General features: G+C 39.7%; 1 protein-coding gene across 3 annotated transcripts in view; it reads right to left on the bottom strand.

Annotated features, from left to right (window-relative positions):
• The window catches only part of ETV1 (ETS variant transcription factor 1), a 65,850-nt gene that overhangs the window by 24,966 nt on the left and 22,250 nt on the right, over positions 1–18,634 (bottom strand). For all 3 annotated transcript variants that reach the window (XM_030500637.1, XM_030500647.1, XM_030500658.1), the window contains 3 exons: positions 7,715–7,844; positions 5,988–6,176; positions 1,882–2,129 (listed from right to left, as the gene is read on the bottom strand). In XM_030500637.1, coding sequence (XP_030356497.1) covers positions 1,882–2,129; positions 5,988–6,176; positions 7,715–7,844 — 567 coding nt within the window. The remainder of the gene's footprint in view (positions 1–1,881; positions 2,130–5,987; positions 6,177–7,714; positions 7,845–18,634) is intronic.

The following is an 18,634-nucleotide window of genomic DNA, read 5'->3' on the forward strand; positions in this document are numbered from 1 at the left end:
ATAAGGAGATCCCACTTCCTAGCAAAATATGAAGCATGCTTATAAAAGGGCCTTTTTTCACCCTTTAATTTAGCAGGATGAATAACAGTGCTTGTGAAGGTTGCAAGGGACTGGCAGTGCCTGAAGCTGCAGTCCCCTATTTATTATCTATTGCCACATTAACTAGGCAGTCTCTCCCATGCTGTTCTGTAAGACTAAAGATACACAACTGTCGAAGACACGTATCTCAGAACCTTCATCAATAAAGAGGTGAAGGTCTAGATCTGATCCTTGTAATCTAAACTCATCTTCATCTTGTCTTATACTTCAGCTTGGAAATATACCCCAGTCCCCTCCCTGAGTTAGCCTAACTCAAATTACCTAAGGATTGGTTCTTTGTTTGTCAAGAATAAGAAAGGAGAAAGCAGTTCCACTTTCCAAATTCCCCTGTTCTAACATCGAAATCAACTCTAAAATGAGCACTTTACATTAATGATACCACAAAACAGTCTACTAAAAAGAAAATGTTAGGTTAGCTACAGAGAAGACAACAAAAGCCAGTTCTAGACTGTAACAAATTGCAAGATAGTCTGTCATGGGCTAAACTTTCAAAGGAGACCCCAACTCAGCTACCACGTAGCCTTTCCCAAATTAACAGCAAAAGCATGTAGGCAGAGACTGAACCAGCAGGAAAGCACTGCGGGTACTGCAGCACCCAGAAGAAGGCTCAGACTGAAGTCAGACAGGACCACCCATTCTCCCTGCCCAACTCAGCATACAAGTGTACAAAAGAAAGGTACCCTCCTCCAAGAAGCACAGTAAGGACTCACTGAAATCCCTCCCTTTCAACAGTGTAGCTTACACAGGGCAGGACAGAGGCAAAGACGGAACAGAGGCTGCAGAAATCACTTACACTAAAACTAAAAAACATGTTTTGATTGCATTTTCTTTGCTCCATACTGAGTAACTGTTTACCCCAGCTAGCCCACTCCATGCTGTTATAATCTGTTTCTCTCCATACCACCATTCCAGCCGCCTTCTCCTTGTTACTTGGTACTCATTACTAAACTCCTTTTTTGCTTCCCTAATTCTCCCTCTTTTCCCAAGTACAATATCAATATTATGTTTAAATTGCAGCAAACATTTACAATGTTATTCCCTTGATTTATGTTTTTATCCTTTCTATCGCTTTTCTATTTTGACCAGAAGCTATTGAGAGCAGGCTCTGCCACTGCCTCCTGTTTTATACTGTCCATAGAGCAATAAGGCTCCATTCCAGTTGCCACAATCATAATAAACATTATTAATAGCAACAGCGTATTCTCTACATCAGCAACCTGGCATCACAGATTATGTACCTCCACAAAACACAGCAGTATGCACAAACTGAGAAGCTGACACCAATTTGGCTGATTCTTCTCCCTCATTGGTTTTATAGCTGTATAAACCCCACTTCAGCGGAGTTACTCCTGATTTAAAGTAGTGCAAGCAAGAGGAGAAAGAGTCCTCTATTTCTGGCAGACAAATGAAAGTGCTCATAAAAATGGAGCACACAAATACAGAGGTCAGAGATGAGAGAATACAGAACAAGCCCCCTCTTCAGCAAAGCTCAATTTTGCACCCATGATTTTTTCTTCTCTGGTTTTCTTAACCTGTGCACTTTCTGGACAGAGAGTTCTGGAAAATGAAATCCTTTACAGAACAAGCAATGGTGGCACAAGTTACACTGTACTATGTAGCAATCTTACTATTGTGTAAGCTATCTATCTCAGACATAATTTACTCTGGAAGACTTAGAAGCCAAAAAAGCAAGTTTCAATTTGTACCATCAAAACATCAATAGCACTGGCTTAGATTCATACATTACTTTACTATGCAGAACTAAAGGAGAGTCTCACCTACCTGAATCATATGCAAAATCTCTCGGTTCCTGTTTAATCATCAGAGGAGGGGGGAAATTTTGACTGGCTGCACTGCCAACCATAGCGTTGTGTTCATAAACTGGATCGTGGTACTCCTGCTTAAAACCTTGAGGCGGGAAGGGGATGTTTGGCTCAGACATCTGGCGCTGATATATTGGACGTCCTTCCCTTGGCATTGCAGGCAAAGGTGGGAAAGAATTGCAAGGTTCAGAGAGCTGGCGGCGAAATCTAGGACACAAGTTAGAGGAGAAGTCATGTAAAGGACTTGAGCTACATTCCATTTCCCAAAGATCATCACAGGTCATGATTAGTGGCTGTATCACTTTCTCAGTAGCAAACATTTTGCTTATGAACATGTCAAGTGCTCCCATCAGGATCATTTGCACTGCAGAACAGCAACAAGCAAAGAAACAAAAAAGCCCACCTATTAATACCCGCTCTAAGACCTGTTCCCCCCACTGTCCGTTTGGCTTTCAGTATCTTCTCTCAACAGAAGAGGCAAACAGGAAATGCACCAGATTCAAACCAGTAGAAAGACTGACAACCTACCATAGTAAGACAAAGGAGACTTGGGCAATGTTTTCTGTTCTCTCACAAGCATTAGCAACATACTACTTGCGCTCTACCTTACTCTTACCATTCTTACTGTTACACAGAAACCATTCTGACCACAACAAACGTTCTGAATAAAAAGCACTGTCTGCCGTAACATCTGGAACCATTCTAGGGTGAAAGTCCACAGTTCTGTCCTCTCAGGGATAGTGCTGCGGGAGATCTACCTGCAAGGCTGGCACTACATTCCAGCTCTAATAGGAAGGGAATGTAAGCACCCCAGAAAAAGGAGAGGGTGCAAACTTTTGCTAAGAAAAACAATGCCTAATAATTCCCATCCTGCCTTAATTTATTCCCTTGGACATTTCTACATTAAAGAAGTCATCCATACAAGCCACGCTGCCACTCACTACTCCCAAATGCTCTTCAGTAGACTGAAGAATTCACACTTAAATTAACATCATTTACATATACACTACTCAAGAAATTGAGCTTGTTTTTTCTTCCACAAGACATACCTACCTGAACTAAAAGGACTGAATGTCATTACTTGGATATCTACAGGTTCAGAAGCATAGAGAAGAATGCAAGGATGCTACTTTTCCACCATGCCCTGATCAACAGCACAAAGTCCTCCTGTCATCTCCGGCAGACTACCACAGCAATGGTAACCATCACTGCAGTAATACCGTGTCTGCACCAAACCACAGCAGATGCAACTTTCTTACAGCAAACTGCCTGCTAGTCCTGCTGTTACTCATCATGGACAAGACACACTTTAAAACAAACAAACAAAAAAAAAGAACCTCAAACCAACCAACAAACAAACACCTCAACCCTGTGCCCTTCTCTGCAAGTGAACTGATCATTCTTCAGCTCCCTGTACTCTGGATTTAAACCAAGTTTGGTTCACGCAAGCAAAAGCAGATGTTCTCTTGGAGAAAACTGGGTGAGTGAAGATGAATGCAGGGGTTTGATTGCACAGGCAATATAATCCTTGACTACCAACTCATATGCAGTACGTGTTTCTGAAACAATTTAAACTCTACTAACATCTGTCATAATACTGCTCTGAACTTGGTCTGACAAATAATTACTATCATAGCTTAATTACAAATACCGTGGGAGCTACAGAAACTATTACAATGTAGTAGTGGAGACAAATTTTTTTTTTTTAAATGCTGCTGTAATATAATACAATATTTTGCAGTAGAAAGAGTACTGCACTGTAGCATTGGGTTTTGCAATTCCACCTACACCTGCAGAAAATAAACTTAGAAACTCAAATGTATTATGAAACAGTTAGGCTGACTGGCACTGCATTCATTTCCCTCTTTTCCTTTTTTCATTAGCCAAAAAAAGAAGCAGAAATTATCATTAAGAACTGTCAAGGAGTGAATCAGAAAATTGCAACTTGAAGTTAAAATAAGAAACAGGCTCACTCACAAAGCCTCAAAGGAAGTTAATAATACTTGTTGTACTGGAAGCTTTGTATGGAATCAAGCCATTTGTTTATACAAGTGGATTTGATTCCTGTTGGTACTTGTTAGGACCACTTATCGTTCATAAATTCATGCCCTGTATGAAGATATATGGGCTGTATGTTCCAGATACTAATGCTATCTTGTGCCACCAATGCATGTTCTAAAGAAATATGCCCTGAGTTATAAATTTATATATGAACTCACATAGGTAGGTCATTTGTTTACATGACATTTTCTGAATACACTCATTGTAGTAGCATATCACCTTGTAAATTGGGAAGATTTGAATTTCACAAAAATACGAAGCACACATTTCCTTCAAACTGGAAGTGAGAAGATTCAAAATAAATAATAAAAATGGGAAAAAATATCCTACAATTGTACCTTCCTTTAAAAAAGGAGAAAAAATAGATTTTTTTTGCCTGAGTCAGCTATTTTGACTTGAACACATGATGTTCTTTTACAGAGGGGAAACATTAGTGCAAAATGCCCTAAGGAACATGCATATCAAATACGGAGGTGAGCGGGATCATGTAAAGAGCTTACAAAGCTTGTGCAGAGCAAGTGTTACGTACACAGAAAAATACACTAAGGTGTATGCAAATCTCTATAAATACTCACATTAGAGCTGACATATAGCTTCAGTACTCTCTTTACAAGTTGCTACAAAACAAAAGATTTTTTCATCTGATAAATCTTACTACTACTCTCTTCACAGAAGCCATTTAGCTTCTGGAGATTTCAGTCTCCTGACAACTTGGCTTTGGTGTATGTACAGAAACACATTTATCCACCATCCTGCAATCAAAACCGCTGCCTGACTTCAACTGGGGGCCTGCGTGGTTAGACCAGAGCCCACGGCGAAGAGGGAGGATGGGGAAAGATGGTGACTATTGCAGCTGAAGGGGACGATTCAGTGTTTCTTCACTGCCAGAACGGCTTGCAGAAAACCCTGGGTGGTATTTAAAACTATCTTAGCAGAGCACAAAACAGCAACATAAACCTTAGCAACCCCCTTCAGAAGTGATCTGCACAAACCCCTGGAAATAACAGCCCTTATTAGAGCAGAAGCTTGCAAACTGCACTCCTGACAACTGTGGTTCTCTTTTCAGGTGCTTCTTAATCTGCTGATATTCAAGAGCTAAGCCAAGTTTTGAACATATATATCTCTTTACATACAGCTAAAATCTTACATGCTCAGAGCAACCACACAACACAGCAGACAAAAACAGGTTCATGTGATAAAGGTGAAGATAAATAGAATTCCACAAACAAGTGTTTGGGCTCAAAAATCAGGGAAATCCACTGAGCTACCTGGTGCACAACTGAGCTAAGACAGCCAGCCAGTTGTCTGGGGATTTCTAACATATCAAAACAAAACAGGGTGACTTAAGGACAGTTTAAACTTTAATTCTAGTCTCTAGCTCTTGTGGCTTTTACTCAGACTAATGTTATTTAAGCACAGTTTATGTTGGCATCTTAGTTTGTCTGAAATGCTACATTTCAAAAGGGGTTGGAAAAATGATCCACCCTTCCAGAGAATATTCTGAAGCAGTAACATAACATGGACACTTATCTCTTAGATAGGTGAATTACTTAGCAAGAGGCCAGATATTTATAGCCAGGATCATGCCTGCTAGTAACTTCATTACCTCGTAGGGCTTAGTAGCCTCAACTGAATCACAGAATCATAGAATAGCCCAGGTTGGAAGGGACCTTGAAAAGCCATCTGGCCCAATCTTTCATGGGAAAGGAAGCCTAGATGAGATTATCTAGCACCCTGTACTCACCCTCACCAGACAGAAGCAGCAGGTCATTAAAACACTGCCACTGCCGATATGAACTCCTACTGAAGTGCACTAAGCCGCATGCCAGCCTTTCATAAAACACACATATTTCTGACAATTTGAACCTTGCTCGTTTTCACCTTGGTCCCTCAAACCAAAAGGGAATAGTTGTGGGCAGGAAGCCAGTGCTACCCTATATAAGAGACTTGCATCCACAACTGAAACACTTTCTGTACGGGTTCTTCACATGTTTTGTGTTTTACCTGTGGTCCATAGGGAAGCTGTTATCTTGAATGGACTGGGATGGAGGGAGATGGGTAGGGAAAACCCGGTCAGGTTTAGGAGTCTGAGCTGAGTTTGGGGAGGCATGGTGCAGTGGTGACACAGGAGTGCTGGATGGCGTCGGTGGGTTGGAGGGCCTCATTCCCACTTGTGGCTTCTGATCATAGGCACTAGCAGTAAGGCAAGGGGAAGAAAGGTCAGGTTATTTTCTCTGATGGAAAAAAAGAAGAAAAAGTATTATCTACAACGAGAAAAAACAAACAAACAAGTGAGCATCATATTTCTAAGCTTTTAATTTATCAGATTGGGGCAGAGGAACTCTCTATTTTACATTAAGAAGAGCACAGAAAAAATCATGTTAGAGGCAAGTGGTTCTACACAGCATTTTCTTCTCTGGGGCACAGATATGTATTTTTTAAGGATGCAGTCTTACAGTGACATTCTAACAAGAGGCATACAAAATACATAAAAGTAGAAGCACCTGGACTAGAGCACGAAGAACCAGAAGTGCCTGTCAAGACTCTTTTTTAGAGCTTGCACAAACCACAAAGTGAGACAGTAAAACAATACAGCTAGAGGGAAGGGATAACAATGGTATGTTGGCCTAGCTACCCACATTAGGATGACAGCAGCCTCTCCTGACAGGATCCTTCCTCCCTCCCCGCAAAAAGAAATAAAGCACTGGTCCTACAAATACATAGATGCTATTTTCAGAGGTGTCCTGAATCAGGAAAGGACTTGAGCACACTTAGATCATCCCTCCTTTTAAACAGGAAAAATGCAGATCTTAGGCAGACACTTTGCACAAATTTGCATACTTGCCTATGTCACATACCTTATACCCATCATATCTATCAATGTATGTATTTTAATTTTTGAAATCAAAATTACTCCTCTGTGACCAGCCTTTTTTTTAACTCCTTTTATAGCCAAAAAGTTAAATGTAAATGCTTTAAGTGCTAACACTTTTAGTAGTACTCTAATGAGACTAAAAACTCACAAGCCAGATGAAAGATTCTAAAATAGACTGAAATGCCAATAAGAAACCCTTCACTGCTGACACTAAAGGAAGGAGTGACATGTAAGTGCAAACCAAAAGAAAGTCAATAAAGAATGCAGCGATATCGAGCCCCTCCACCACCACAAATAAATAAAGCTTTTATTATCTATCCCTATAAAAGAAGGCAACTTGCTTTTGAATAGGTAACAAAGATGCAAAGCTTAATGAAATACTATTGTAAATTGTAATCACCCACAAACACACATAGATAACATCTGCAAAACTTGTCAAATACCTAATGCGTTGCTCAAACCTGCCAATCTCCTGCCTGTGACACAGATCTCTCTCTTTCCTAATGTGTATAATGCATTTTTAAAGCACTTTCAACCCAACTCGCAGAAAACAAGACACTCCTTCCTTCTATTTCAAGCTTGCACCCTGTGTTTCTTAACTCTCGCCATCTCCCATGGAGCAGGAATAGAGAATATGCATTTTGATGAAAAACGCTGCTTTAAAATGGTTACGTGTTTGATGATACAATTGTAAACAACTCCATCAGTGTTCATCAGCTAAATGCATTATCTCATCAGTCTGTCATCTGCTGAAGAGGTAACTTTTGTAAGATCTCTACTACGGTTTTATTACTCTTTAGTCAGACCTCATTCAACTCAGCAGTTCTCACTGTAAACATGCTCCTGACTGCTTTACCTGACATTGTACAGGCACTTTTCCCCATAACTGAACTTGAATGGTTGCTCTTGACTGCAAGCGGAGCCAAGTTCCGAACATGGGCTATGGGGTTCCTTCTTGATTTTCACAGGGAGACCATGAAAAGCCACTGGAAAGTGAAAGAAAATGTAATTAAAACCCAAGTCAATATTAACAATGATCTTTCTCAAGTAAGCTAGACACTGCTAATTAAACACATGATTAATTAAACCACTGTAATACTAAAAACAATGTAGGAAATAAACATTTCAAGTATTTCTTTGGGTGTCAACTGAAAAATAGACACCAGAGATCCTTTGCATTGGCTATTAGCAATTTTATTGTTTAATAGAATGATGGCCAGGATCCATCTCATTAGCAGGAAAATAACAGCCCACTTATATTTGGCTTAACTACAGTAAATGTTGTCAGAGGGAAAATACTTCCCAAGCACTAAATGTTTCTAAGTAATATTAGTGAGGTAGATTTTAGCTATAAATGCAGCAGTAGTTCACTTCAAAGAGTGCCACAAAAATTACTCCATTTTTATCACCAGTTTTTGATGCTGTCACCACACCACCATAGTTTGAACATCTTGCTCTATCCTGACACAGACACTTGCACCTCCATGGAAATCCACATATGTGCAAGCAGGCCCTGTATAGGGAACCTCAGCACAAAAGCAGGACATTCTAATACACCATCAAGTAGTATCTTGCCCCTTCCCTTGCATTTGAACTTAGGGAAGACAGTTTGTTACACACTATTTTCTGATACTAATGCACCTGCATACATATGCATGTGTTTGATGGGGAGGGGAAGGTAAATGAAATGCTAAGAAATGAGCATCAGAACCAACAAACTCTGATTTACAAGTATCTGTGAGTAAGATCTAGACTCCAGATTCTCACCATGGGTTTTCCCACAGTTGGGCAACATTCAGAGAACATTTTCACAAACGGGTCCTCTCGTATCCTGTTACATGACAGCTTTTACTATTGCCTTTCAGCTGAGACATCCACAGGATAGCACTATGTTATTTAGCCACATATTTTCACAAAACTCACAAGAATTGTCTCTACAACTGCTATCGAGCTATTATATTTGATGGATAACAATCAATTACCTGGAAAGACTACAAAGGACAAGCACAGTAAAACAGGTACACAAATACACATGACACAGCACAGTAACTTAAAAAACAGAGATGAAAAGCAGTGAACGTCACAAGGAAAGAACTTTTTCTGAGTAAAACTGCCTGAATTTGCACTAAAATAAAAAACCATACAGACTTCTTGGATAAAGATTCTCAAATTTAACAATGCAACCCAGTCAGCTTTCCACCATAACTGCAAAGCAGGCTGACATCCCGTCGTTCAGTTCGTGTTTGCTAGTGAATTTTTGCTGCTGACTCTCCTTGCACGTCTTGGTCAGATAACACATGCCACGCATTTAATGCATATGGTGAGCCCCACAATGCCAGGACAGTGGCTCCAACGCAAAGGCAGGTGATCTCTTTGACTTGAATCAGAGAATTGAAACACGACTGCAACAAGACTTTTTTAAAGCCAGTATCACATATTCGCACAAAGGCCACATGCTGCTCTATCTTTTAATTTATTTTCTTTTAGTTTTAACTTTGCTACTTCCTCGGAGTTAATCTGTTATGAAAAATTACTTCCCTTATTTATTTTTAAATAACGGGAGTACAGAGACTCCCACACCACAGCCCTGTGTGGAGAACTGGCTGGGTATTTCATCACAGCGCTGAGAGCCTGAACGTCTGCTAACAGGCAGTTTTCCAGCTCACTGGCACAGGCACAAGTGAAAGCAGCACATTCATTTTGTGCAATTTGCTTTACCTTCCCACATGGAGTTGGTGCATGTAAAAGGCTGTTAAGTACTAAATTATTCCTTATCAAATCACCATCATCTGGAGTCATGATCAACACTAATTAAATTACTTTCACTGAACACGGCTCCAGCCTGCTGCCTCGGCTGCGAGGTACATTTTATTTTGCTTACTGTACAGTCCTAGCAAGGTACAGGGCACAGTGCTAGAAGGCATCTGTGCTGTAGTTTTAATTAAAGTTTACCTCACCTTCCTCCCAGCTTTATAAGCCAGGGTAAAGTGTATCAAATCAAGTAGGTTAACACCTTCATTTCATTTAGGGAAAGCATTACAGTCCAAAGTGATTTTATATTAGATCTTTATCTTAACTAGGGCCAGAAAGATAATGTAGCTGTAAAATTTAAAGCCTTCCTCCGGCAGTCCCCTGACACAGTCACCACGCTAAGCTTTACCTGTAACCCCTTGAGTGTACACTGTTAGAGGCAGAAAGGAAAAAAGCCTGAGAAAAATACTTACTGCATTTTTGGGGGGCTTTCTTGAAAGCTACTTGACCTGTCAAACCACATCTTAAGTGTGGCTGAAGATGACAGACTTACTCCAACACTAAAATTTCAAACATTAAAAACAGTTCTCGTATCATCACTGAAACCCTCCACCCATCACTCTTCATTTTAGTGTGACACTCATTTTATAGTGCACCTATTAAAACAGATTTGAAACATACACCGTTTTGCTAAGCTCAATTTTATACTATGTTTTCAATCCGTTTTATTTTGAGGAGAGCAAGGTTGCTTATTTATACCATCTAATTTTAGTGCAGCATACCAAGCTACCATCATATCCAAATTAACAAAATGACATTTCAAACAACCAGCTCCCCACCACTTCTTTCTTCCTGATGGCAAATTCATTTTACTTAACCCCAGAACAGAGTCTCAACCCTATTAAAGTAACAGGCACTCTGCCTTAATAACGATCTTATTAAGAAGTGACCAAGGGCCAAGATTTCATCCCGAGTGATTACTTACAGATAACTACCTCTAAACTTGAAAGACAAACAATCTCACAACGTGTATTTAGATAAACGGCTTCAACACCTCATCTCAGCTACTGGGAAAAGTCAGGCTTATAGGTATCGGAACGGACTCAATCCACAGACCCTGTCCGGAGCTTCTCCGAAGCCAACATGCAGATATAAGACAAGCAGAAGGACTGCTACCATCTGTAGCAAATTGATTAAGGTATAATACTTCACTGTATGCATATTCTCTGTGTGTAAATATACCTGTATCTGCAGAGTAAGATGGCTTGCATGTTATGCATGAAGTGCTGTTGTACAGGCCTAGATTTTATACAAAACAATAATGATGTCCCCACAAAGACAAAGTAAACTCACACAGAACATGCAAAAATACAGAGTGAAACCTGCTACCCCTCATTTTGAAGTGCTGTTCTCCTTTGCTATCTGTCAACAGCCTAATCGTAAACATTTTGTCCATGACACCCAGTTTAAATTCAAAGAACAGTTTTATTAAGAACTCTGAATTTAAAGGAGGAATCATTTTGTTTCAGAGGGAACTGTTTTGTATATTTTCTAGGCTGAGAAACAGATAGAACTGAATCACTTCTTTTGAGAAGGTCCCAGAAATGCACTGCATCAAATATAAAAGCAATAGTTTAAAATATTTTTCAATTCAAGAAATGATTGTTCAAGATGAAGAAGAAACAACGAATATTTTACATGAAACTGGAAAGCATTTCTGCTTTGAGCAAAAAGTTATAATTTTCAAACTTCAAATTCCTGCCTACAAGATAAAATAAAATCTGATTCTATTTTCTGAAGAAGAATTAATTTAAGCATATTTTTAAAAGGCATGAAATATTACTGGTAATTCAGTGATACTAACTAATGGCAGGCAATTTTGACTCCACTGACCAAAGAGGCAAAGATGTGTTATTATCAACACTTGTAAGGCCAGAGCATTTATTATATGGTATAAAATCAACTGACAGCAGCAACCTTACTTGTGCTAGTGAACTCTGATGTCTCGTAAGTGATACTACATTTACATGTATTAAGTTCAAGGACTTTATGTATCTGCAGAGAAAAGAAAGTAACCAGCAAGTCACAGTAAGTCATGCCCAAAACATCTCTGCTGCATGTTTCTGAACTGCTTTTCACATTTACGCTCTCAAATCACCCTCTAAACCTGATATCGCAAATAAACTATCTCATTTCTATGATCTACTGAAGCAAAACTGTTAATATGCAATGTTAGACAGATTTCTTGAACACATTAAAATAGAGGGGATTTGATTTTCTTAACAGCAAGATGAAAAGACAGAAGATGTAAAAACATTTACATTAATACCACTACAACTCCAGGTGCTAGCCTGATTGAGGTGACCCAAGTAGTACTTGGTAAAATTTCAAAGGCAAGAAAAGGCCCCTGTACTCATAAAGCCAACACTGTCACACTTTAAATCTATCTCCCAATACACACAGAAATGCAGCAGGCACTTCAGATACATCAGTCTCTCCAAGATTCTTTTCCAGTACATTTACCTCTGCCAAGCCCTCCCCTTCCCCCAACACACAAAAATCCATTACTAAAGGGTCTAATCTCAGCTATCAGCACAGAGTGCCTTTTATGGAGCCATTAAACCATTTCTCTTGTTTACAGTGCCTGAAGAAAGATGTGAATTATGTCTGTGACAAAACAGGCGATAACATTTCTAAACTGCTATCAAAATGCAAACTGAAATACACTTAAGGACAGGGACCCTAATTTGTGTTTTTGCAATTTTCCTCGCTCACTATAACTTAACAGCACTCACCTGATGATTCAAACAAATTATTTATGCTGCAAGTACAACAGGTAGGCATTTTATTAAAAAAAAAAAATCCACTTTCAATAAACGAACAGTTTATTACAGGGTTCATCAAGGAGGGTAAAGTGCTGGTTACTTCTCAGGTGATAGTAATGACCTAGGCGCTCTTATCAGTAGGCATTTTAAAAAAATCCAAAGACAATATTGTGGGTTCATACGAGGCCTGAAATGCTCTATTTCTGAAACACTTACTTACCGTTTGAACCATACATTCAGTATAGGTATTTGCACAGTTGATGCAATGAGCTACAAAACTAAGTATTTTCTAATGACCTCCTAGGTCATTAGAATGTATTTAGGTGGGAATGCCAGGCTTCACACATATTTTCTGAAGAGGTTTCAAAAATGTGTATTTAACTTATGGAACAATAGCTTTCTGCATTCTGCAGGCTATTTATTGATTATTTATTTCTAGATCATTATGATTTGAGCTACAGACTTTCGTAGATAGTTACACTCCGAATTTCAACAACCATTTAACAGGCATTTGATTACAGACAAGGGGATGCAAAAGTAGGATGCTCTTTCCATTTCATTCCACTATACATTGAGAAATTCTGCCGCTAACCTTTGGCATGCACAGGAGGAATTAGCTGAAGCAGGTGCCAGACTCTGCTGACCATTCCTTAGTACTCTGGAGGTTACTGCTGCTGCGGCTGAATGCGGCATGCAGCCTCGTATGATAACAAAAACTGAAATAAAAACATTATGTTGGAGACGTGACATTAAGAGAGGTAGGAGGATGGAAAGACAGTAAAGGCTGGTAACTGAGTCTTTCCAGCTAAACTGTTCCCAGTGATTTTGAACTAAAGCCTACACACACAGACCACTGCAACAGCTGAAGACAGAACTGACTGCAAGCATGGATGACTGAGGCAAGATCTGTGATTGCTTTCACCCCAGGCAATCTCTTGCCTAGGCAATGGCAAAAAACCCTTTTTGTTCCTGACCACTGCAACAGCGGCAAAGATGATCAAGACTTGAAGACTGTGGACTGATTTAAAAGTGGCTGAACAGATTACATCTACACTGACTCCACCAAGTTCTTCAACCATTTGATCTATCAAGTCACCTCTATCAGATTTTAGCCGAGCTCCAGTCAACTGGATTTCATTTAGGTCCTGCTCTCTGCCAGATACTGGAAGAAGCTGGTGACAAATTGGATATGTGACACACAGAGATGTATCATCACTGTGGTTTCAGAGACTATCCTGGCAGTTTACATAAAAACTGAACATATGAACATAGACGAGTCCTGAGCTTTCACTACCTCTCAAACAAACGCTGCCAGAAAAGGGGGGTAGGGAGGGAGGTGTGGGGTGTGGGGCATAGAATCTAAGCAATCCTGTGAGGTAGCTTTTCAAAGTGCATGATCTCCATCCTATGGCTGCATCTAGAAAACTAGAACTTGCTTGAGAGGCAGAATTCTGCCCTACAGACAACTGGCCTCCATCTAGTCCCACTGCGTGGTGACCACTCACCTGAAACAGTCTGCATTTGTGCTTGGGTGTTTGTGTGTGTGCAGACAGAGTCAAATGGAAGTAACCTACCGAATGTGCAAGCATGCCTCTGCGATGATACATTACGTATGGTCAAAATATGTGTAATATATAAAATAAAGGGCAGTAAGCTTTTTCTTCTTCAAATGCATGTATGTAACGGGGAGAGAAAATGGGGAAGCAGCATGCAGAAGGAATAAGATGTAAATGTGTGAAAATTCACTGCGCAAAAAGCTAGTTCTTTCCTATGTGGTGGCCTGGCTTTAAGTCCAGGGAAGGGAAACGGAGGATAGCTGGTATCACAGCAAATGCACTGCTACCCCTCATCTCAGTGCTCTTTCCCTGAAAGTGGAACTTCATGACTGGGCAATACTTGGCAAACCCATTAGATATGATTCCATCAATTCAGTCTTCGCCTTGGCTTCAGATCAGATCCTTCCAGCCCCTACCAGCTCAATAGATAGAAACAGCATGGGACCTCATTTTTTGGAAACTAGTTCTGAATGATGAGCCCAAGCACCAGCTTTCAAAGCCAACTGGCAAGAATAGAATACGTGGGCAAGATGGATCTATTTGAGAACCTTGTTTAACAAAAAGAAAATACCAGCTTTGAAGTAATCTGTCACCTTTACTGGAAAATATGCAACTACAAATGCACTTTACTCACTCTGCGAAATGAAGCAAATTGCTTATTTTCTCTTACTGCCTAAAGCATACAATACCATGCATGTCAATTAACGGTCTACTTGAATACTGCATTGCACGAATGCTACAGAATAGTATAGTCTTTAAAATCCTCAGGGGGTGGGGAGGGATAGGGGGTGAAGAATAAAAGACAGCCCAAAACTGTGGGATTTTATCCTCAAAGTCTACATGGACTGTTCTCTGATGACATGGTATGAAAAAAAAAATAAAATACTGATTCTGAATTTGAATTAGGAAGAAGTAGCAAGTAGGTGAGAATGAATTGCACTGAAAACTGGAATTTATTCCTCTTCACTACGACAGAATTTCAAGGTGGAAAATAAGAGCACTTTTTCCTACAACTGATATTGGGAAGTTCTGGACCTTAAAATCTTCAGTAGTGCATCCATATCAACAAACATTGTTTGTTAAAATAACTTTCTCTGGCTTTGGAGTAAGAGAGGTTTTTTCTTTTCTTTTCTTTTTTTTAAAGCATAAAATCATTACAGATTATGGACTAAAAGCCAAAACACAAATATTGATGAAAATTGATTTTAGATTAATTGAATCACTTGTTCACCTCTAGATTATGTTAATTCTATAAAACCACCGTAATTCTTCCCTACCTTTACTATGATCTGGCATTAACATAAAGCCTTTGAGGTTGAAATAGAGAACAGAGACAGTTTCACTGTACTTACAGCACATCAAAGTTGCAACACTCTCCATAAAACAGGTTTATATGAGGGCATTTGTACACGGGAAAAGTGACCAACAAAATCATCATTACAATGCGGACCTATGCCACTTCCCTGCAGCAGAGCTTATTTGACTCCTAAACAAGACACTCCTGTCCCTGCTCTTCTAGATGCTTCCTCACAATGGAAATAAATGTCATACTTTAACTGAAATGTGTTTTTCTAACACTTGTGTGCTAAGACACTAAAAATCTTTGCCAGTTTAGCTATTTCTGGGCAGCTAATCCAAAACCCCCCTGTCACGACGGATGCATTCCTGAGAGGTGGAGGAGTTCCCAGACAGTGTGGAAGAGGGGGGCACAATATTAGAGATTGCACCCACACAGCTTAATAAATGGTTCAATGCTATAAATCCCCATTTTTAGAGCAAGATACCCCTCATTTGCTTGTCTGCGCAGTTGCAATTTCTGAAATATTCATCAGAGTTACTGAGGGTACACCTGCAGCTTTGTGATGCTGCAAGTGCTGGAGGCACCACCGAGATAATTCAGATATTTGTAGCCACTTGGCTTCTCATTTAAAAGGCCCATGCCGGCTGAAAATTGAAGTCTGCAAGCATGTTCAGTACAGTAAAAATTAAAAAGCCCACCCAAAAGGGTAATCCACCTGGCTAGAGGAGGGGGGAGAGAAGAAGCTTTCAGTAAATATCAACAAAAGTTAACCTACACCCTAAACACCAAGACGGAGCAATTCCAAGAGACTGCTAGTAAACACATTGTTAGGACACTATAGGTCCTTTGGCCTAAACTAACACTACATTTGGGCAGCTGCTAACCAGCTGAACTGTCATACGGTATTAGAAGACACTATCTACTCTTTTACCCGCAAGCAAAGGAACAGTTTGACACAATTTTGGTTAGCTGACCCCTCTTCTCCTCCACCCCCAGAAGATTTCAGCTTCTAGTTAAGAATTGTCTGGAAGGTATTTTCATGCAGCAGTAGCTGCAGTTACTGACACAGTTTCTCAGCCTCTGAAAGCTGCAATCTCACAGAAATGCTGTCACAGGCACTGTTTTATTCTGATTTATGTCCCCTTCATTCAGTGCTCTCCGTCCTTTCCAGGCAGTTACCTGTCCAGCTGTACCAGACTCACAATTGCAGGCAGCAGAGGGGAAAGTGCCGCTGGAGGGGCTCTGCCTCCCAGCAAGTACCTCCAGGGCAAAAGTTAACCTGCTGACAAATACCACGGACACTGGATAACTCTGAGAAGAAAACAAGGAAATTTGCAGAACATTGGTGGGAGGGAGAAAGGGAGGATTAAGCTAGGAGGAGCAAACTGGCTTGCTTTGATGTCTGAGGAAAGTAGGTGAGGCAGGAGGAAGAGCTCTCCCTCTCCCCCTGCCCCCAAAATAAACAGAGGCTCAGGGCTCTCTGGAGGAGGAAGCAGTAACCTAATAAAAACTAAACCAGCTGGGTTCTGTGGCAATTGATCTAAAACCCATGGACAGCATAAGATGATTGGGGATGGGGGGAAGTCTAAAGTATTTTTAATCCCTCTATACTGGATCTGCAACCTTCAGGACCCCACAGAGAAACAGGGTTGCTCCTCATCTGCATTAGCTTCCAGAGTTAAAACCCTGGAGGAGATCAGGGGCATTTATTTCTACAGTTCTTTATAATGTACATGGCTCCAAAGGCTCCCAGGCAAGATGCAACGAGAGGCGATCCACCTTTAGAACTCTTGCTAAAGAGGAAGATCTTAATGTAAAACCAAGCCTGGGAGAAAACTTAAATTGTATTCCTACCTGGGAATTATCAATAAAGTTAAATGCAAAGAGAAGAGCTGGCCACTAAATCAGCGTCTGTGTGCTTTTCTGAGGACAGGAGTTCCATTTGCAGCAATTTCCAAAATTTAATTTGAATTGTAAGAGGTAATGGCTAAGCACTACATAACTTCCATTACTAAAATATCCAAGTGAGATAATATCCCAGCATTTTATATAAACACACACTTTCCACTTCAGGTAAATCTGCAGTTTGAGGGTTTCAGGACTGGATTTTAATGGGTTTTGTAAAAACAGAATTATGAAGAAAACTTTGGAAATTACAACAAGTATTTTTGCCAGAAGCAACAATAAGCTTTAAAATAAGCCGTTTTGTGTTTTATGTATTTATTGTTTTAAAGGTATCATCAACTTGCTATTTAAGAAAGCATGCCCACAGCAGAAAACAAAAGAGGAACTAATTCTGCCTCATTTCCCATCTTATGGAAAAGTTTCAAGTTACATCAATGTAGTTATTATTTTTTTGTTGTTCTTTTCTGATGTATTCATGCAAGAACTAGTAGCCAGCTATAGATGAGAAGGCTGCTGATCTTGTACTTGCAGCTGGACAAAATGTGAAAGAAACTGGATTTAACCTCTGATTCTGCCTTTTGCTGTTCACAGCCTAAACAACTGGATCAGAAGGCTGATTCTAATTTTGAGTAGCTCAGTCTTAGGAGCCTTGCTTCAGAACCAGCATCAGTTTGCTTCCCTATAAAATAGGAATATCCTCATAATAAAAGAGTATCATAATAAAAGATTATCCTTAAGGATAATCATGCCTTTCTGTCAGTTAGCTACTCAAGAATATGCGAAAGCAAAAGAAGCCAATAAATAACGAAAAGGACTACACAGTGAGTGCTCTCTAGCATGAATCAAACAACTAATTTAAAAGATTATTTACAATTTGTTTTTATATTGGCAACTCCCAATGACAGGCACTAAAAGGAACAAAAATACATTTTGAAAAGATAATTTTTAATTTTATTTTGCCTTTAACAATAAAAATATGTATACATTCATAAAACAAGTATACACTAACTCAGTGTAGCTAATGAGATTTTTGTTTACTTCATTGGAAGAATGAGACTGTCACCATTCTAAATACATGTGGTCTTCATGCTTCAATGTCAAATTTTCACAAATGCTCACCAGTAAGACAACTGTAACAGATCTAATTTATAGTTCATTAAAATCTGAAATCTACATCTTTAGTTCACTACCAAAAACCACTGCAAAAACTGTGATCTCCACTGGAAAAGGTGTGGGCTATTGAAAAAAGTCAACAATAAAATCCAGTTCACAAGTTTTATCACTGATTCAACAGGGAAACAAAGAAGCCATTTTCAGAAGTGGTTACGTCTGGGAGCAGAAAGTCAGGACTTCTTAAATAAGTAGCCCGGTATTCAAAGAGTTTTAGCAAAGTGCTCTTTCTGAAGCCAGTGGAATTTTGATCACCTGCAACCAGGCTC

Source organism: Strigops habroptila, chromosome 1 (assembly GCF_004027225.2).
Source record: "Strigops habroptila isolate Jane chromosome 1, bStrHab1.2.pri, whole genome shotgun sequence".
In the NCBI taxonomy this organism is placed as follows: Eukaryota; Metazoa; Chordata; class Aves; order Psittaciformes; family Psittacidae; genus Strigops; species Strigops habroptila.